Source organism: Brassica napus, chromosome A6 (assembly GCF_020379485.1).
Source record: "Brassica napus cultivar Da-Ae chromosome A6, Da-Ae, whole genome shotgun sequence".
Lineage (NCBI taxonomy): Eukaryota > Viridiplantae > Streptophyta > Magnoliopsida > Brassicales > Brassicaceae > Brassica > Brassica napus.
Genome location: NC_063439.1, coordinates 7,554,857 through 7,572,817, shown reverse-complemented (window position 1 = coordinate 7,572,817; position 17,961 = coordinate 7,554,857). Strand labels below are relative to the sequence as shown.

Genomic DNA, 17,961 nt, shown 5'->3' with positions numbered 1-17,961 from the left:
TTTAAATAAAAATGAATAAAAAGTTTTATAAAGTAACAAAAATTGAAACACATGGAAAAAGACCAATGTAAAATAAAAGGGCAGAAAAAGCATGTAAAAGTAGTTTTTAACTCTAAATATTTTGTTGTCCACGTGGATGTGGAGTTACCCGATTGGTTTGTAAAATATAATGAATTTTTTAAGTTGCTGACAAAAAAAATAAAATTTATCAGTTAAGTAAAAGACAAATAAAAAATATACACAATATTAAGTAATTAGTTTTTATTTTTAAGTTAATGAAAACAGATAGAATAGATAATGATGATTTTCTTTTCATCACTGCATTATTAGACTAACGTTCTTAAATATATATAATTTGCGCATGTGTTACAAAATATTTAGAATCCAACTCACATTGGAAAACATAAAGATATTCTTTTCCTAATCATAAATAGAGAAATTGTTTAAACTACCATTTTTGGTATAATTTTCAAGTTTATTTTAACCATATTTACCTTTAGTTTTAAAGGGATAAATTGACATTTATGTCCCTAGGATTAACTAATATAGAATTTAAGTTTAGATTTGAGGGAAGTTTTGGAGGATGGAGTTTAGAATTTTTAAAAATAAATAAACTAATACTAAATTTTTATTTCTTAAAATTATATCAAAATAATAAAAAAATTTAAAAACAAACTTCAAAAAGAAAATTTGAAAAACATATTTTGCAAAAAAATTATAAAATTTTGAATATAAAAACTTATAATTCAAAAATTATAAAAAATATAAAAAATTATTTAAATAGTAATTTATGTATCTATAAAATAAGGATATACGTGTCTTTTACCTCTTTAACGAAGAAAGTATTTGGAAAATATCTTTTCAGTGAAAGTAAACATGAATAATAGTATAAACAATGTGGTAAACTTGAAATTCTCCCTCGTAAATACTACATTTAGCAATTCTATGAAATTTATGTATTTTTATTATCTTAGTTTGTATCATTCCGAAAATTGAAAGATAATTAAGATTTAATAATATTTTCAAGTTTAAAATATAGTAATTAGCTAAAATATTATAGAAAGTAAGAAAAAAAAGTATTTACTTTGTTTTCATTTGGATTATGAAACTAATATTCAAAACATATGTAATTTGCTAAGCGTATATACCTAAATAAAATACATGTAGCAATATGGTGATAGCTCACAACTAGGAATGTCTACAAGAGTCACTAAAACCATTCTGGAAATCCTTTTGCATTTGTAGCAAATTTTATAGTAAACTTTGATGCATAAGAATTTTTATAATCCCTCAATGATCCAATCTCAAACGAATTGTTCTGACTTTAATATTTTATGATTGATTTCTAAGAAGCAAGCTTAGAACTTAAAGCAAATAGGTTGTTCTTAAGCTCTTGGATGATTCACTTTTGACATGACACAAATTCTTTGTGGGCACTAATCGTCAAGATGTGGATCGTAACCAAGAATTTATGTTCAATCAGCTGCAATTCATAAGTAATCGGAGATTAAAGTTTTTATGGTGGCAAATATATCACTTAAATAAAAAAATTTAAAAAATACAAACTTAGCAGTCTGATACATACTGACTAATAACTCTTATTTGCATAGAAAGGTATCATTCGCTTCATTATCAATCACACAGTTTTACTTTGACACAACAATAAAAAATCAAAAACTTCAAAGGAAAAATAAGAGTAAAAGTTTAATACATGGTTTAGGGCTAAACTTCCAATGTACAACTCATAAGATTATGATAAAGAAAACGTAATTAAGAATAACTTTCTGACATTTTGAGAACTGTTTATGTATTCTGAATTTAGTTTTGATATTTTATGCCCACTAACAAAAAAAAAGTATTTCAAAAAATGTGAAGAAAAACATAAATATCTCTTTTCTTATACTATATCCTAAACGCTAAATAGTTTATAAACACAGAAAATTTTACAATATTTAATATTCATATGAAAATATATAATAGCAACTATCCGCGCATAGCGCGGAAAACGGTCTAGTATAGCTAAAAACTCAATAGATTGATTGATCCTCATCTGAGAGATAAATACATTCGTTATTTTCATAGTAGTTTTGAGAGTGTGAACTCAATTTATATTTTCAAGAGTAGAAATGAACGGGCTGACTCACCGGCAAAGAAAGTTATGAGCAAAAACATAAACTTTAATTGATGATAAAAATGAATGGAAAAAATTGAACAAAATTTCATTTAAAAAATTGAACTCAAAAAGAAAATTGAATAAGGAAAAACAAATGTAGAGAATGAATTGAACAAATATCAAACATAAATGGTAAGCAAAAAGATGAAAAATTGTTTTCAGAATTTATTGAATATAAATTAGCATCCAAACATATGTAAAATGAAACCATGAATCTTTAAACTTATAATACAAGTTAACTCTAGGGTATATTTCTGATGTTGCTCAAACTACTACAAAATCACTTTTCCTAAAAACAAATATGAAGCATAAAAGAAAATATAAAACATAAATCTTTAAATCCTTTAGTCGAAGAAGATAAGTTTAACCTTCTTTGTTTCTTTTTATTTGTACATGATGAGGTTAAACTAATAATGGATGCTTGAGTGAATATGTTGTTAGTCTTGAGCTACTTTCTGGAATATTAATTTTTATCTTTAAAACTCTAACTACATCTTGATCCGCACAACTCTGCGGGTGATTATTTTCATTTTTACACACATAAATATTTTTTTACATGATTAATTGTATATAATTTTAATATATACCATATTACTAATTGTTTAATATAACATTTTAAAAACAAGACTTTTATAGTTCACACGCAGTAATTTAATTTATTTGTTTTGAATTTTTAGTGATAACATATTTTCAATCATGTGATACAAAATCTAAATTGAAAGTCTTTTTTTTTTACATCGAAAGTCTTATTAGTTAAAATCAAAAAAAAAATCAAAAATATTATATTAAATTGATATCAAAATATTAATACAAAATTGTACATTAGCTTAATTATAATTACAAAATTAATTAGATATTTTAAAGGTTTGTTTTAGTAAAAATGAAACATAAATTTATTTTTAAATTAATAAACACGAAAATTAACTAATTATTTTTTAAAACATTGATTAAAAATAAATGTACATATATGTTATAAATAAAGACGAAATTAATTAAATATTTAAAGTGTTTATTTTAATGAAAAATAAGTATATATTTATATTGTAAATAAAAAAAATAAGGAAGATTTTATTCAGATACAATTTTAGAGAAAATATAGGAATATCTATTTATTTTTTTTGTTTTAGAATAATTTGATTTATTAAAATATTTATAAGAAAAAAGTCATTTAAATAAAATTTTAAAGATGATCCAAAATAAAATAAAACACATGAATTAAGTTGTGACTTCTATTTTAATAGTATAGATTATTGTTTTCATTTGTCATTCATCGATTTTAAGGGAGAAAAATATTTCATTGGTTCATTCACATAGGAGAGAAATATAGGAATGTAGTTGGACCTATAAACTAATAGTTTGAAAAAATATTCAACTCAACTGGTAACAGTTTTAATTTTGAAGAACAATAAATTAAACATGATTTTTTTTTTAAGAAATTGTCACCAATTGAAGCTATAGTTTTTTTCATGTACACCAAATATGGTCGGATATAGGTTTTTTCGAAACAATTCTTCTTTTGATCAAAACTTGGTTTAATAATATGGGCAGTTGATAAAACAAATAAGCCAATATTTATTTTACATTTTTAATATTGAAAATCTATAGAAACTTCGTTTAATTATGTGAGCGAACTTTTACCCATTTTTTAGTACTGAAAATTTCGTATCTGAGAATGCTTTCCATACAACCTAGATATGTCTTATGTATGTGAATCTAGTCTATTAAAACATGAGTACAAAATTAGATTACCTCTTAATTTTTCAATATATTTACACTCTCATACCACTGATGTATTAATTGAAGCTATATTTATGGATTCTTTGTATTTAATGAATTATTAATTGATTTATCCGAAATTAAATTTATACTTGCCAAACAAAAACAATCGACATCACCCTTATATATAATACTCTCTCTTTTATAGTTATTCTATTGCTTAACAATCAATTATCTCTGTCATTTCCATACAAAAAAATTTACGGTATATACCAAAATTCAAAAGGTCAATGTTCATTTTTATATATTAGGTTTTCGTTAATTTCATACCAACCAGACATATCCATGTCTCACATTTAAGGATAAACAACTTAACAATTGCAATATAAAATACTTCCTTCATACTTTGACTATCTGTATACACCTTAATTATCATGATAAACACTGATTTTTACTAATCATCCAATGCATACCTTGTGGTCAATCAACGAAATATTTGAAATTATAATTTATACAATCCTTAAAAATATACATCTTCTTAGACCCTCATCTTCAGATTTTGTACAAACAAAAGTTTCACATGATAGCTACTTGCAATCAATATTAGTATGATTTAATGATTATCAATATACAGCTTTTTTAGATCCTCATTTTTTAATAATAAAGATTTCCAAATATAATAAAAAATATCTTTCAAAATAAACAACTACTATTTAAAAGGCTGTTTTAAATCCTCATTTTTTTCCACATCAATACATATCAGGTAACCAACAGATTTGGAATCCAAAATATATGTAAACCAAATCCTTTAAAATCCAGCAAATATTACTTACTATTTTCGGTAACAATATTTATATTAGTTATTTCAACAATATATAAAAATTGGACAGCATAATATTTTTGGCCCTTTAACTTGGGAGTCAATCATCATTTATATCGATTATTTAATATACCCAAATCTAACCATAATTGACTCATAGATTTCGAAAAATAATTATGCTTACCAATTTTTATATATTGTTGAAATAACTAATATAAATATTGATTATTTATATTGATTATATTTTTGCTTAAAATTAAGACCATATCTAAATAGAAACTATTTAAATATAATTGATACTTTCATTTTTTTTAAACAAATCGTAATCCACATTTTTATATCTTACAATAGAAGTTGCATAAATAAAATATTCTTCAAAAAAATTATTGTTGATCATATACCAATTTTCGTAAACCATACTAACTCATACTTCTCTCTTTCTTCATATTTTAATTTCAAAAATTTGTTTTCTATATATCTTATGTAACTACATAACTCTCTTTATTATATTTTAAATTTATTTATTTGATACTAAATATCGGTAATACAACAGACTGTAAACACACACACTTAATTACTCAATGTTATAGGACTAACTATTGAAAATTCATCATTTATTATAAATAAACTAAAAACCAAAAAAATATATATATACATGCACTGTTGCACGGATCAAAGTATAGTTATCATTATTTGGTCTTTATTTGATTTGGTACATTGACTATGGTTGTGTTGATTTTTTTTATCAGAAAACAAATTCCTACTTGTTCACCAAACCATTCCATATGTTGATTAAACTCGTTCACTAACTTATTTTTCAATCTTAAGACTTCCAAGGGAAAAAAAGCTAAATAAACAAACAAATTTAATTAAGAGTTGATCTTCCAAAGTGGATCAGTCTATAGGTTAAGATTCATCAACACAAAAGACAGACCATGTTGTTTAATGTTTGGATAGGTAGAAATGGTTGAACCTAATAAAATCATGAGCGCCACAATATTGTCTCAAAGTTGCTAAATCATTTGAAGATTCTCTTAAGATGACCAGAGCCAAGCAGTGTCAGGTCAAGAGGCTCAGAAACGGAACCGGCCTCTCCTAATCCGAGCCCAAGCAATGGCTGCAACTGCTGCTCCTCCCAAATGAGCAGAACCTGAGATGTTACTGTCCCCCTGCAATAACCAAAATTTTGTTGTTGTTTGTTTAAGAATCATCATCAGACTATTTCTCAACAAGTTTTGAGCTTTTGCAAAATCAAACATTACCTCTGTTATCCTTAAAATGTCTTTACCAATGAGGAAGATTCCCTGAAAGATAAAGAAGAGTGAGTTTTTGGTTGACTTGAGAAGAGAAGCTTTGAGCTGCCATGAAAAATGAGCCACAGAGATTATAAACTTACAAGCAGCATCGCAGGAACTGGAATGAAAAATTCAAAGTAAAGAGTAGCTGTTGGGTTGAGGAAGATATCGAGCAGTATGATGGCATTCACAGCTCCACTCGCACCCTTTTATGAAACAGAAAACGAGTTCTTTATAAATCATCCTCACTTGCATCCAATAAATCAAATATTAAATTTCACTCCATGCTCTCTATAGAAAACCGGTAAATTCAAACATACCAGTCCCGGGGTTCTGGATGGATCCCTCACGAAAGCTCCATGGCCCTGTCCACCGCATGTGATTAGTCGCACAATAGAAAAAAGGTAAAGTGTGCAAAACTATCTTATCTGAGGAGCCAGCATGATTTGAGAAAAAAGAAACTATTTGATCTTCTTAATGCTGGTTCCTCTATACCTTGGGAGAAGACGCAGCTAGATAAGCATGGTGAATCAAGTAGAACACAGATCCACCAAGCGCTCCAGCAAGGTACAGCTTCAGAAGGAACTGAGGGCCAAAGTTTCTCGCGATCTAGCAAGAGACAGGATTTAGAAAATGAAGAAGTAAGCAGTTTTTTAAAGTAATGACAGGATCAACAGTGCTCTCCACTCAACAAATACGAAACAAAGGAGAAAAGAAGTGTACACTGGTTCCAAAGAAGTAGAGACCAATCATGTTTGAGACGATATGTCCAATGTCAATATGACTGAATGCCGAAGTTATCAGAGTGTGCAGACGTCCACTGGTGAAATTGTCCAACGATATCTGCTCAATTATCAATCACATTCTTAGCATCTTTCATATTATCAACTAAGATATCACCAGGCATTACATCTAGATCCCATATTCTTCACAACAGGAATCAAAACAAGCATAGTGACTAAAATGTCTGTAAAGTTGTGAGCTTTGAGGACTGACTGACCATGAAATTATTCATCATGAAACGTTGGTCAAAAACACGCCACATGAGAAAGACACCAGTGTTAGCTAATAGTAATCCAAGAACAACGTCATTAGATGATAATCCTTGAAGCCAATTCTTCCTGTCAAAAGGTAACAAACACACAATTTTTTTAATTCTTTCTCATGAGACAATCTCAACAAGGTTGTAAGAAGATGATGAGAGACAATACCATCCACGCCTCCCAGAATAGCCTCCGAACTCGAACCCCTTTCTGGGAAACTGAGAACGCAAGAACGCGACTTTCGATTCCACGAGATTCCCCAATTTGACAGATTTGTTCGTTAAAGCGCTCGCGAAAAACCCACGAATTTTCTCCGATCGCCATAGGAGAGAAGGGTCGAAGCGGCTCGCGGGAGGAGGAGGAGACGGGGTCGAAGGAAGATAGTGAGTCCGGAAATGGCGGGTCTGGCTCGGTCGATATAGGGAAGTGAAGGAGTGAGAATGAGCTGTTGGGTTGGAGAGCAATTTGGTGAGACGCGAGGATGAGTCGACGACGACTCTGCGTGAGAAAATCGAATTCATCTTTGCCCCAAAAAGGCGAGACCTTTTGCGTTACGAAAGAAAGAAGAAAAATGAAACTTTGATGGAGGCAGGCGGTGGTGCACAGAAGTCTCTGATGTTTAAAACCCAAGTGCTGGATAATAACTACTGGGTATTGTTTTGTTGAATAGTTTTTTTTTTTTTTTTTACAGATACATAGAGAGAGGAATCAATGTGCGGAGCAGTTTATAGCAGCTCCTCCTTCGTTGTTTTCGTGTAATAACTTTATTCATGTTCTGGAAAGATATGTTACAGACTTCCAGTTTTATCGTCTTTTTACTGTACCTCGCTCGTCAAAACGCACAACTTTTATTTAACCCCATTCCCATCTATATTTGAACAAAGCAACACACAAGTTTAACGTGACTCAACAATGTCTCTCCAAACTAATCATCGTCAGTTAACTTTGCTTATTCCATTTATGCCATCTTGTTGTCAGCCTATATCCAGCTACTTCGAGCTGTGGTGAAAAGTAATGGAAATTGAGATTCGAGAGTGCAAAGAGGATGAGCTCATCTATATGACTATATGCATCCTTTAGTAGCAGTGTTAGTAATATATCCTTAGAGCATGGTTATCTCTATAACCCCATTTGGGTTTCTTAATAACTTGTTTAATAATAAAAGTTAGTTAAGAAATTTAGTTAAAAACCCCATAGATTTTGTGCTCCATTGGAAGTTTTTTAATTAAGGATTCTTAAAAAAAAATTAAACATTGTTTTATTAAAATTTAAATTTTGTGATGAAAATGTAGAGAAGGAGGAGTGTAGATGATTTTATATAGAGAATGAGAAGTGTAGTGTAGATGATTTTATATAGAGAAAGAGGAGTTTCATTGATTATCATCGCCTAACTAGCCTACGACAGAGAAATGTCCACCGCAAAACTAGTTTCAGTTCGAATGTGTGTAGTGTAATGATAGTGTACAGAACAATGAATTGTCGAGTCATGAGATTTTACCATGGTCCATGATGATGGCACTAACAAGTAGGCAGGTGGTAGTTTTCTGTTCTTGTAAAGTTTGTGGCTTTGGCTTAGCATAGTTTGTGGCTTTGGCTTAGCATAGTTACACTTAGCAGTCTCATACTCCACATGAGCCTACAAAACCAAATAGCATCCTTGAAAAAGATTAGAGCAAAAACATTGGCTTGGAGAGAAGAAGAAGAAGAATATAAATAATCAAAGAGAAAACATTGCATAAACCTTCAGAAAATACATAAATAGTTCTAATCCAATGCAAAAACAAATTCACAGCCAAACCAACGAGCTAATACTCTTGCTTACTCACAATCCAAAATGATAGCTTGAGTCCTCAACTGTTGAGACACTTGACAAAAGCAAGAAGTACTATTGATGACGTTTAGAAGAAGAGGGGCTACATGCAACTTATCAAATACCAAACGAGAGATGGTTGCATAACTTTCAAAACTAACGACCACACAAGAGATGAAGAATGAGGATACATACTGTATAGGAGGAGCAAAATGGTTGTGTACAAGAGAACACCAATGGAGGTATAGAGCTGAGTTGGTGGTATCTTCTGAAGATACTCAATTCCTTGATTCCACCACTGCTCCGCCATGATTTTCAGATCTTCCAACTTCTCCATTTCCTTCTCTCAAAAGCTATTATACAACCTAAAATCCAGAGATAGTGTCAAATTACTCAAATCACACCAACACCATTCCAAGTTATGAACATATAAATGGATAATGCTACTACTACTACATTTGATACTCTGCTTGAAACGGATCTCAAAAACACCAAATAGATTCCAATCAAATTTCAACAGATAAGACTACAAAAGTTCACAGATAAAGGAAAACGGTTAAATGAAGGAGATGTAAACGCACCGAGTAGGGAGACGGGAGATGAATGCCACAGAGAACACAGTGAAGATGGATGACGACGGTGGAAGCGGAGAAACCACGGCGACAATTAGAGACAGAGAAGACGAGGCACGAAAAAGAAGACGAAAGAGAAAAATGAAAAAAAGAAAGAAAAAAAGGCAAATCACATGTGTGCGACACGTGTCTAGGAAACCCACTTAAAATCGGTCACCGAAAACCCGGGAAAACGGCTTATTTATGCCCGAACTAGGGATTGCTGAGAAAATACATACCTCAACTTTTACTACAAGTCAAAACATACCTACACTAATCAAAAATTTAAAATTCATGCCTGAATTATGGATCGATAAAAAAATATATACCCCAACTCTTATTGCATACCAAAACATACCTTAACTAATCAAAAATTTGAAATTTATGTCTAGTCTTTAGAAGTCAACGCTAATTTCAATCTATACTATTATTTGCGAAGTAAATTTTCGCAACAGAGCTCTCACGTTAAAAATTAGAGTAGCTAAAATCTATGTTACCCCTAATAAATTTTTATATATATTCTATTATATAATAAAATGAATTTTATTTGCGAAGTAATTTTTCGCAACAGAGCTCTCACGTTAAAAATTAGATTGGCTAAATTCTATGTTACCCTTAATAAATTTTTAAATAAAATGAATTTTATTTTAAAAATCTTATATATTTTTTTAAAATAATTATGATGATTCTTATATATTATGTTGTTATCTTAAAATAATATTTTACTATTATAAAAGTAAAAAAATTAAAAGAAGTTATTTTTTACAATATTATATTTAAAAAAAAAGATAATTCTTATATATACAAATATATCTTAAAATCACTTCTTAGAAAATATCCTTATACAAATATATTGCTCCATTAATATTTACTTAGATATTATTTTTATCTTAAATTTTAACTTTCAAAATAGTAAAATATTATTTCAAGATAACAACACAATATATAAGAATTATCCTATATTTTTAAGAAAATATAATATTGCAAAAATCATGTCTCTTAATTTTTTTTACTTTTACAATAGTAAACTATTATTTTAAGATAACAACACAATATATAAGAATCATCATAATTTTTTAAAAATATATAAGATTTTTAATATAATTTTTTTTTATTATATAATAGAATATATATAAAAATTCATTAAGGATAACATAAACTTTAGCCACTCTGTTTTTTAACGTGAGAGCTCCGTTGCTATAAAATTATTTCAAAAATAATAGTATAGATTGAAATTAGCGTTGACTTCTGAAGACTAGGCATAAATTTCAAATTTTTGATTAGTTAAGGTATGTTTTGGCATGCAATAAGAGTTGGGGTATGTATTTTTTTATCAACCCATAGTTCAGGCATGAATTTTAAATTTTTGATTAGTGTAGGTATGTTTCGACTTGCAGTAAAAGTTGAGGTATGTATTCTCTCAGCAACCCTTAGTTCGGGCATGAATAAGCCGTTTTCCCCCGAAAACCCAGCTTAAGGATCGATTTTACATGCCTTTATTTTAGTTTTCATTTATTTAAATCATCAATTTAGCTTAAAACCCCACTTAAGAAACCCCTATAATCATGGTCTTATACCCTCTTTTTGTTTTCATTGCTATTCAAATTTAACCTATCTCGTTGCAAAAGTTTCTTATTAGTTATTGTATACGGTATACCAAATATAAAACTGTTAATCAGCTTCTTGTCTTTCAACTTTTGAGGTTTGTGGTTAACTATTACTCTCACCGAATCTTTACATCCTTTATGAAACATATGTGTTTGAAATTTTGAATGGAGAAAGATGAGTGAATATATGCAACAGTAAAGTAAGTAATAATAATAATCCTTGCATGGCCACGGGTCAAACATAAGTGTAGAGTAGAATGAATCAGTGAACACATGTTGGCAAACAAAAAAATATCGAATGTTCAGTCAATTAAAGGGCGGCTAAGTGATAGTTAACTTGTATCACAAGATAAGATTCAACATTTATCATAGCAGTGTAGAATAAAGGCAAGCCACAATAACAAATTTATATGTGAACCAATCGGGAGTCCGGTTTAGCTAAGAAAGCATTATCGGAAACTAAATGATTAACGTTAATTAGATTTCAATTCAAGGGAAAATGAAAAAAGATAAATAAAAATGTTATAATAAGCGTAAGCCTACTACATATTCAAACAGCAACAACCCCAGAGATATTAATTAGACGACTCTCCCACCCATTATATAAAGGCCCTGTTCGTTGATTGGTGTTCCACTTTCTTTTTGCTGATGATAGCATTTTCTTCTGTAAGCCGGAACCCTATGAATGTAAAGAAGTAATGAAAGTAGTCAGGGAGTATGGTAAAGCTTCAGGCCAATGCATCAACTTTGATAAATCATCCTTACTCTTTGGTAAGCGGATTAATGCAACAAGTAGACAAGAGATTAAAAATGTGCTGGAAATTCAAAATGAAAGTGGAATGGGTACTTATCTAGGAATCCCGAAAGACATAAGTGGCTCCAAGTGTAAACTTTTTGCGTTTCTAAAAGACAAGCTGATGCATAGAGTGGATGGATGGACAGGTAGATGGCTCTCAAAAGGAGGAAAAGAAGTGTTGATTAAATCCATTCTGCTAGCTCTTCCGACATATGTAATGTCTACTTTCCTGCTCCCTTTGGAGATATGTGAAAACCTTGCAAGTGCCATTGCTAAATTCTGGTGGAGTTCAAATCCACCAAAAAGAGGAATACACTGGGCGAAATGGGAGAAAGTCTGTTTACCAAGGGAAGAGAGTGAGATTGGTTTTCGCATGATCCATGAGTTCAATTTGGCATTATTGGCAAAACAATTATGGAGACTAGTTCAATTTTCATACTCTTTGGTGGCTCGGGTTTTAAGGGGAAGATACTATAGGATGAGTTCGCCACTTAGAGTAATCTCTGCTAGTAGCCCATCGTACGTGTGGTCAAGCATTAGTGCTGCGCGAAAGTTGCTTTTGACGGGAATCAGACAGAAGATACATTCAGGCTATGATGTAAAGGTGTGGGAGGATCCATGGATCCCAACGACCCCTACGAGACCAGCTCTCCCTTTAGCACCGGTAATGCATCCTAATATGCGAGTTAGTGACTTTATTGATCCGGAAACGAAAGAGTGGGATGTTGGGCTTTTGGAGATGTATGTCAATTCGGAGGATATACCGCTTATAAGGAGTTTGACTACAAGTTCAGCACATCGTCGGGATACATTCTGTTGGAATTATACAAGGAATGGCCAATATACAGTTAAATCTGGATATTGGGTCGCTCAGAATATGTTAAAGACAGAGGGGGAGAAGGAAGCCCTAGAACCGAGCATCACAGAGCTTCAAGCCTTTGCTTGGAAGATAAAAGCACCTACGAAGATATGTCATCTTATATGGCAGCTGCTAACTGGCCATGTGGCAGTAACGAAGAATCTAGCAAGACGCAATATGAGATGTGATAACTACTGCCCAAGATGTGGAGAGCTAGAAGAATCTGTAACCCATGCTATTTTTGAGTGTCCACCAGCTCTACAGGTCTGGACCTTAGCATCAACTTCGTCAAGCCCTGGCTTATTTCCTGTATCAAGCATTTACGCGAATATGGATTACCTATTCTGGAGGAAAAACAACATTATCGAGCCGGAACCGGGCAAGGATGCTTATCCCTGGATAATTTGGTACATTTGGAAGACTAGGAATGACAAACTTTTCAGAGGAATAGATAGAGATCCTTTGGAGCTAGTCCGACATGCAAAAAGTGAATGTCAGGCCTGGTTTAATGCGAATGAAGTGGTACAACCTATGGCACAAGAAATCACTTCCGCGGAGTCCCAAGTCATAAGCTTGGGTAACATTTGCTTGCTATATGGATCTTGGACAGCCTCCGCTCAGTATAGTGGATGTGGATGGGTCTGGTGGGACAGTGGAGGAAACATTTAATTGTTGGGGACAAGAAATCTCAATCGACGTGAATCAGCTTTGCATTCGGAAGTAGAGGCTATGCGATGGGCAATGGAGAATATGCTTCAATACTCAACGTGCCAGAACTTTGGGACAGACTGCAAGGAGCTGATAGCAATGATAAAGGATCCTCATGCATGGCCTAGCTTTGCGACATAATTGGAAAGGATAGAGATGCTGCTGATTTGCTTTCTGGATTTCAACATCATTCATGTTCCACGAGTGCGCAATCAGTTTTCAGACTTTTTAGCTAAGACTGCTAGATCTTTCCATAGGAAGTTACATTTTATTGGTTGTTCTATTCCGCTCTGGTTACTCAGACCACCTCAAGCTTGAGTAATAGAATGGCCTTTTGACGTAAAAAAAATATATATATAAAGGCCCTGTTCGTTTGTACATCTGGAAGATGCATCCAGATGGTCTATCTAGATGTCTTATCCAGATGCTCCATCTGGGTGTTGTTCGTTTCTTCATTTTTTCCATGCATCCAGATGAATCATCTGAATGCAACTATTTTCGTTTGTTTTTCATTTTTTAACTTCCATCTGCATACAGGTGGACTTGTTAATAAAATGACTAAAATATAATTTTTTTTACTTTTCGGCGGAAAATAGCATTTTTACGGTTTTGGCCGAAAATATTTTTGCGCTTTTTGAGGAAATATGTGTTTTTCGCGAAAAAGTGCATTTTTATAGTTTTGGCGGAAAAATATGTTTTATGGGTTTGGCGGAAAAATTCGTTTTTGCGGTTTGGATGGAAAAAATGTGTTTTGAAGTTTTGGCGGGAAAAGTGTTTTTGACGGAAAAGTTTTTTTCCACGATTTTGGCGGGAAACATTTTTTTGCGATTTGGCGGGAAAAGAATTTTTGTGGTTATAGCGAGAAAATACATTTTTTCGGTTTTGGCGGGAAAATATATTTTTCCGGTTTTGGGGGGAAAATATACTTTTTCCAGTTTTGGCGGGAAAATACATTTTTCCGGTTTTGGCGGGAAAATACATTTTTCCGGGAAAATGCGCTTTTCCGGTTTTGGCGGGAAAATGCGTTTTTCCAGTTTTGGCGGGAAATAAGTTTTTTTTTCCGGTTATGGCGGGAAAATACATTTTTTCCGGTTTTGGCGGGAAAATACATTTTTTCGCTTTTGGCGGAAAATACATTTTTCCGGTTTTGGCGAGAAAATGTGTTTTTAGCGGGAAAATATGTTTTCCGATTTTAGCGGGAAAATACGTTTTTCCGGTTTTGGCGGAAAAATTTCATTTTTCGGTTTTGGCGGTAAAATTGTGTTTTTCAGTTTTGGCGGGAAAATGCATTTTTTCCGGTTTTGGCGGGAAAATTCTGTTTTTCGGTTTTGGCGGAAAAATTGTGTTTTTCGGTTTTGGCGAGAAAATACGTTTTTTTAGTTTTGACGAGAAAATGCGTTGTTTCCGGTTTTGGTGGAAAAATGCTTTTTTGCGGTTTTGGCCAGAAAATGTTTTTTGGAGTTTTGGTGGGAATATGCGTTTTTTTGGGTTTGGTCGAAAAGTGTGGTTAAACTGGTTTAGCCGAAAAATTTGTTTTTATGAAAATGTGTGTTTTAAGTTTTTTTGCGGAAAAACGCATCTTACAGTTTTGGCGGGAAAGTGTGTTTTTCAGTTTTTGCGAGAAAATGCATTTTTTTGTTATTGCGGAAAAATGTATATGCAAAAAAAAAATGGAATTTACGGTTTGAAAATAATATTTTGATTTTAAAAGGTCATTTTTGTCATTTATCATTTTGGACTGAACTAGATGCACCATCAACTCACATTCATTTGGGTGAAAATTTGATATGAATTTTTAAAAATTTAGCTCGGTGATTCATCTGGATGTAGCATTATAATGCACAAAACGAACATCAGTTTGTATCTTCACCCAGATGGATCACCTGGGTGAGCAAACGAACAGGGCCAAACACTTTGCCTTTGTTTCGGTGAAATCAGTAACCACTAGCAGCGTGATCTCAATCTTTATCTTCTAAATTACAAATCTGCCATCACCTTCTCGATTCCGTCGGAAGTTCTTCACTCTGGTGAGGACTTGTTGTTTGCATGGAAGACTCCAAGCCTACATGCAACAGCGTAGTAAACGTGGAGAAGGCGGACCTGCTCGACAAGGCTGTGGAGGAAGAAGAAGCTAACAAAGTCTCGGATTCCGTGGTTAACGGCGGCAATGGAGCGGATGTTGGCGAGCGTTCACCGAAACAATGAAAGTGGAGCTTTTGGAGGATTTGGCGAAAAGCGTTGTGATCCTGACGTGAGATTCCATAGGGAAAAACAGATCTTGCGATGTGTATCTCATCGGGACTGTTCATGGATCAAATGTATTATTATTATTATTATTACTAGATCGTCTTTCCGCGCTACGCGCGGATAATTGTTCTATAAAATTTCAGTTGAATATGTTATGTGAATATAAGATATTGTAGAACCATTTTCAATTCTAAAACTCATTTTGAATTATAATGGTAGCATATAAAGCAATTTCAGTGAAGATTCTAAGCTTAGAATTTTATATTATATGTATATATTATACTAATATGGGAAATTAGTTAGAACTAGTATATCCACCCCGTGCTAAGCACGGGCCAGCTTTTGTTTGCATTTAAATTATTTTGTTTTAATCAAATGATAGTGTTTCATTTATTTTTATCAAAACTAAATATTATTTCAGTCACATTTGATAAGCTGGATAAAATGGAGACCAAAAATTAGGCGTGTAACCTTTGAAACAAAACATTTAGAAAGGTAAAAACAGTACGGTTTACAAAAAAAAAACAATTACAGTTATTTTGAGTTTTGCCAAAAAAAGATACATCTGTGGAAGTAGGCAACATTTTCGTTGAACTTACATTTTGGGCTTCTTCTCCATTGCTTCTTTCTTTAGTCATCACTAACTTTAAAACAAACACAGATACAAAACATATTTGTAAAATCAATACTATTAAAACAGAAGGCCATTTTTTGAGGTGCCCTCCCGTTTTCAAAGTAATTACAATACAGTGCCATTGGATTTATTTAAACATATACTTTTAATTAAAATTAGTATTTTGTAATTATTTTTATTCAAACAACAACAATACATGACAGCTACGTAATCAAATGGGAATATTCCTTAGACAAATAAAACGTATTGACTTATGTCATTTAAAATTTTTAGTAAAATAAAATTTTGCAAAAGAGCAACGCAATTACGGGATTTTTCAAATCTTTTGTGGTATCTTAATTGGTATACAAATATTTTATGCCATTTTTTATAAATTTTCTTTTGCATATCTTTTCAAACGATTTTGGTATCTTAATTTGGTATACAATTATTTATGCATTTCATTCTCTATATTCTAGGGATTTCCTCAGTATCTTACTTAGTCTTTCACGATAGTGATAAATAAAAGATCCCCATTCACAATATTCTCACCAAACCAAAATACTACTCTACCTGTATTGTAAATTAAATCTAGATGTCACTTCCTAAGAAAATTAGTAGCCTAAAACCAAGCAAAATAGGCTGGTGGATTCTGAGTCAGAAGCAAATACCAAGTCCGCGGAGAAAGAGCTTCTCTCTTGACTGGTGATCAGGTAAAACTCACTTCTTTTGAAAATTTTGGTTGATATGATATAATCTATATCGATTTCTGATTATGAAAATCGTATATGGATTCTACTTTTTTTTGTGAAAAGGTTTCTCTTCTAACAGAGAGGGAAACTATGGTGTTTTCTCAACACCTCTTCGAAGTGCTCACAAGAAAATATCGTACACAAGCTAATCTTCCTCCTTCACGCTCTTCCCTGAGCTTCTCCCAGCAATGATCACAAGCTTCCACCCGCGGAGCACTTGGTCTCGACATCTGTGATCCCAAGCTCATGGAAAATGCTCTTCACGAGCACATAATAAGAAAGAGTCTCGTGCTGAAGTTAAAAAAGACAACCTCTTATACATATGGTACCAAAGAGAAGGTGTGTGTGTGTGTGGGTGTGGGTATGTGCACGCTAATTTATATAGATCACCATCTTCGTTTCTTCATATTTCTTTTGTTGCTATATAATTTTCACTTTCTCTATAATAGTGTGTCTTTAACTGGCATTCTACTCAAAGACTCAGTGCTTTGGTTTTATTTTGGTCCTTGAACAGGTAGAAACAACTTGAAAATATTTGCACCCAAGAAGAGCTCAAGGCGTTTATTGTGAAGCTTGATGAGGCAAGTATCAGTTTTCTTTTGAACTATATATATATATATATATATATATATATATATATATACCATTGGGTTCCACTTGATGAGTGATAGCATCTGACACTAAGTGTTGTCTTGTGTGCCATCAGGTTCAAGATTTGCTTTACATGGACGTTGAGGATGCTAATGCCACAGAGTTTCAGGAGCTTGGTTGCTACAAAATAATTTCTTATAAAACATTTGATAGATATTTTTGTACAGATCGGATGAGCTTACAACACAACCCGTAGCAGTTAAATACGCTCAAAAATACCTAACTGAATTGAAGGAGGTACGCTGTGAATGACATTACAT

At 32.2% G+C, this 17,961-nt stretch overlaps 1 protein-coding gene across 3 annotated transcripts; it reads right to left on the bottom strand.

Annotated features, from left to right (window-relative positions):
* Window positions 1–5,557: 5,557 nt before the first annotated feature.
* LOC106346915 (RHOMBOID-like protein 12, mitochondrial) lies at window positions 5,558–9,621 on the bottom strand. Of its 3 annotated transcripts, none has more exons than XM_048782443.1 (11): window positions 9,439–9,596; window positions 9,053–9,222; window positions 8,546–8,703; window positions 7,216–8,046; window positions 7,005–7,125; window positions 6,728–6,847; window positions 6,500–6,613; window positions 6,325–6,369; window positions 6,106–6,210; window positions 5,972–6,013; window positions 5,558–5,878 (listed from the first exon to the last, which is right to left on the bottom strand). In XM_048782443.1, exons 4-11 carry the CDS (start codon window positions 7,566–7,568, stop codon window positions 5,783–5,785), a joined length of 996 nt encoding a protein of 331 aa, XP_048638400.1. In that variant the 5' UTR covers window positions 7,569–8,046; window positions 8,546–8,703; window positions 9,053–9,222; window positions 9,439–9,596; the 3' UTR covers window positions 5,558–5,782. The 3 variants fall into 3 exon arrangements, with proteins under 3 accessions (XP_048638400.1, XP_013641833.1, XP_048638398.1); XM_013786379.3 differs by having other exon boundaries at window positions 8,546–8,683; XM_048782441.1 differs by having other exon boundaries at window positions 7,216–8,683; window positions 9,439–9,621.
* Window positions 9,622–17,961: the final 8,340 nt, after the last annotated feature.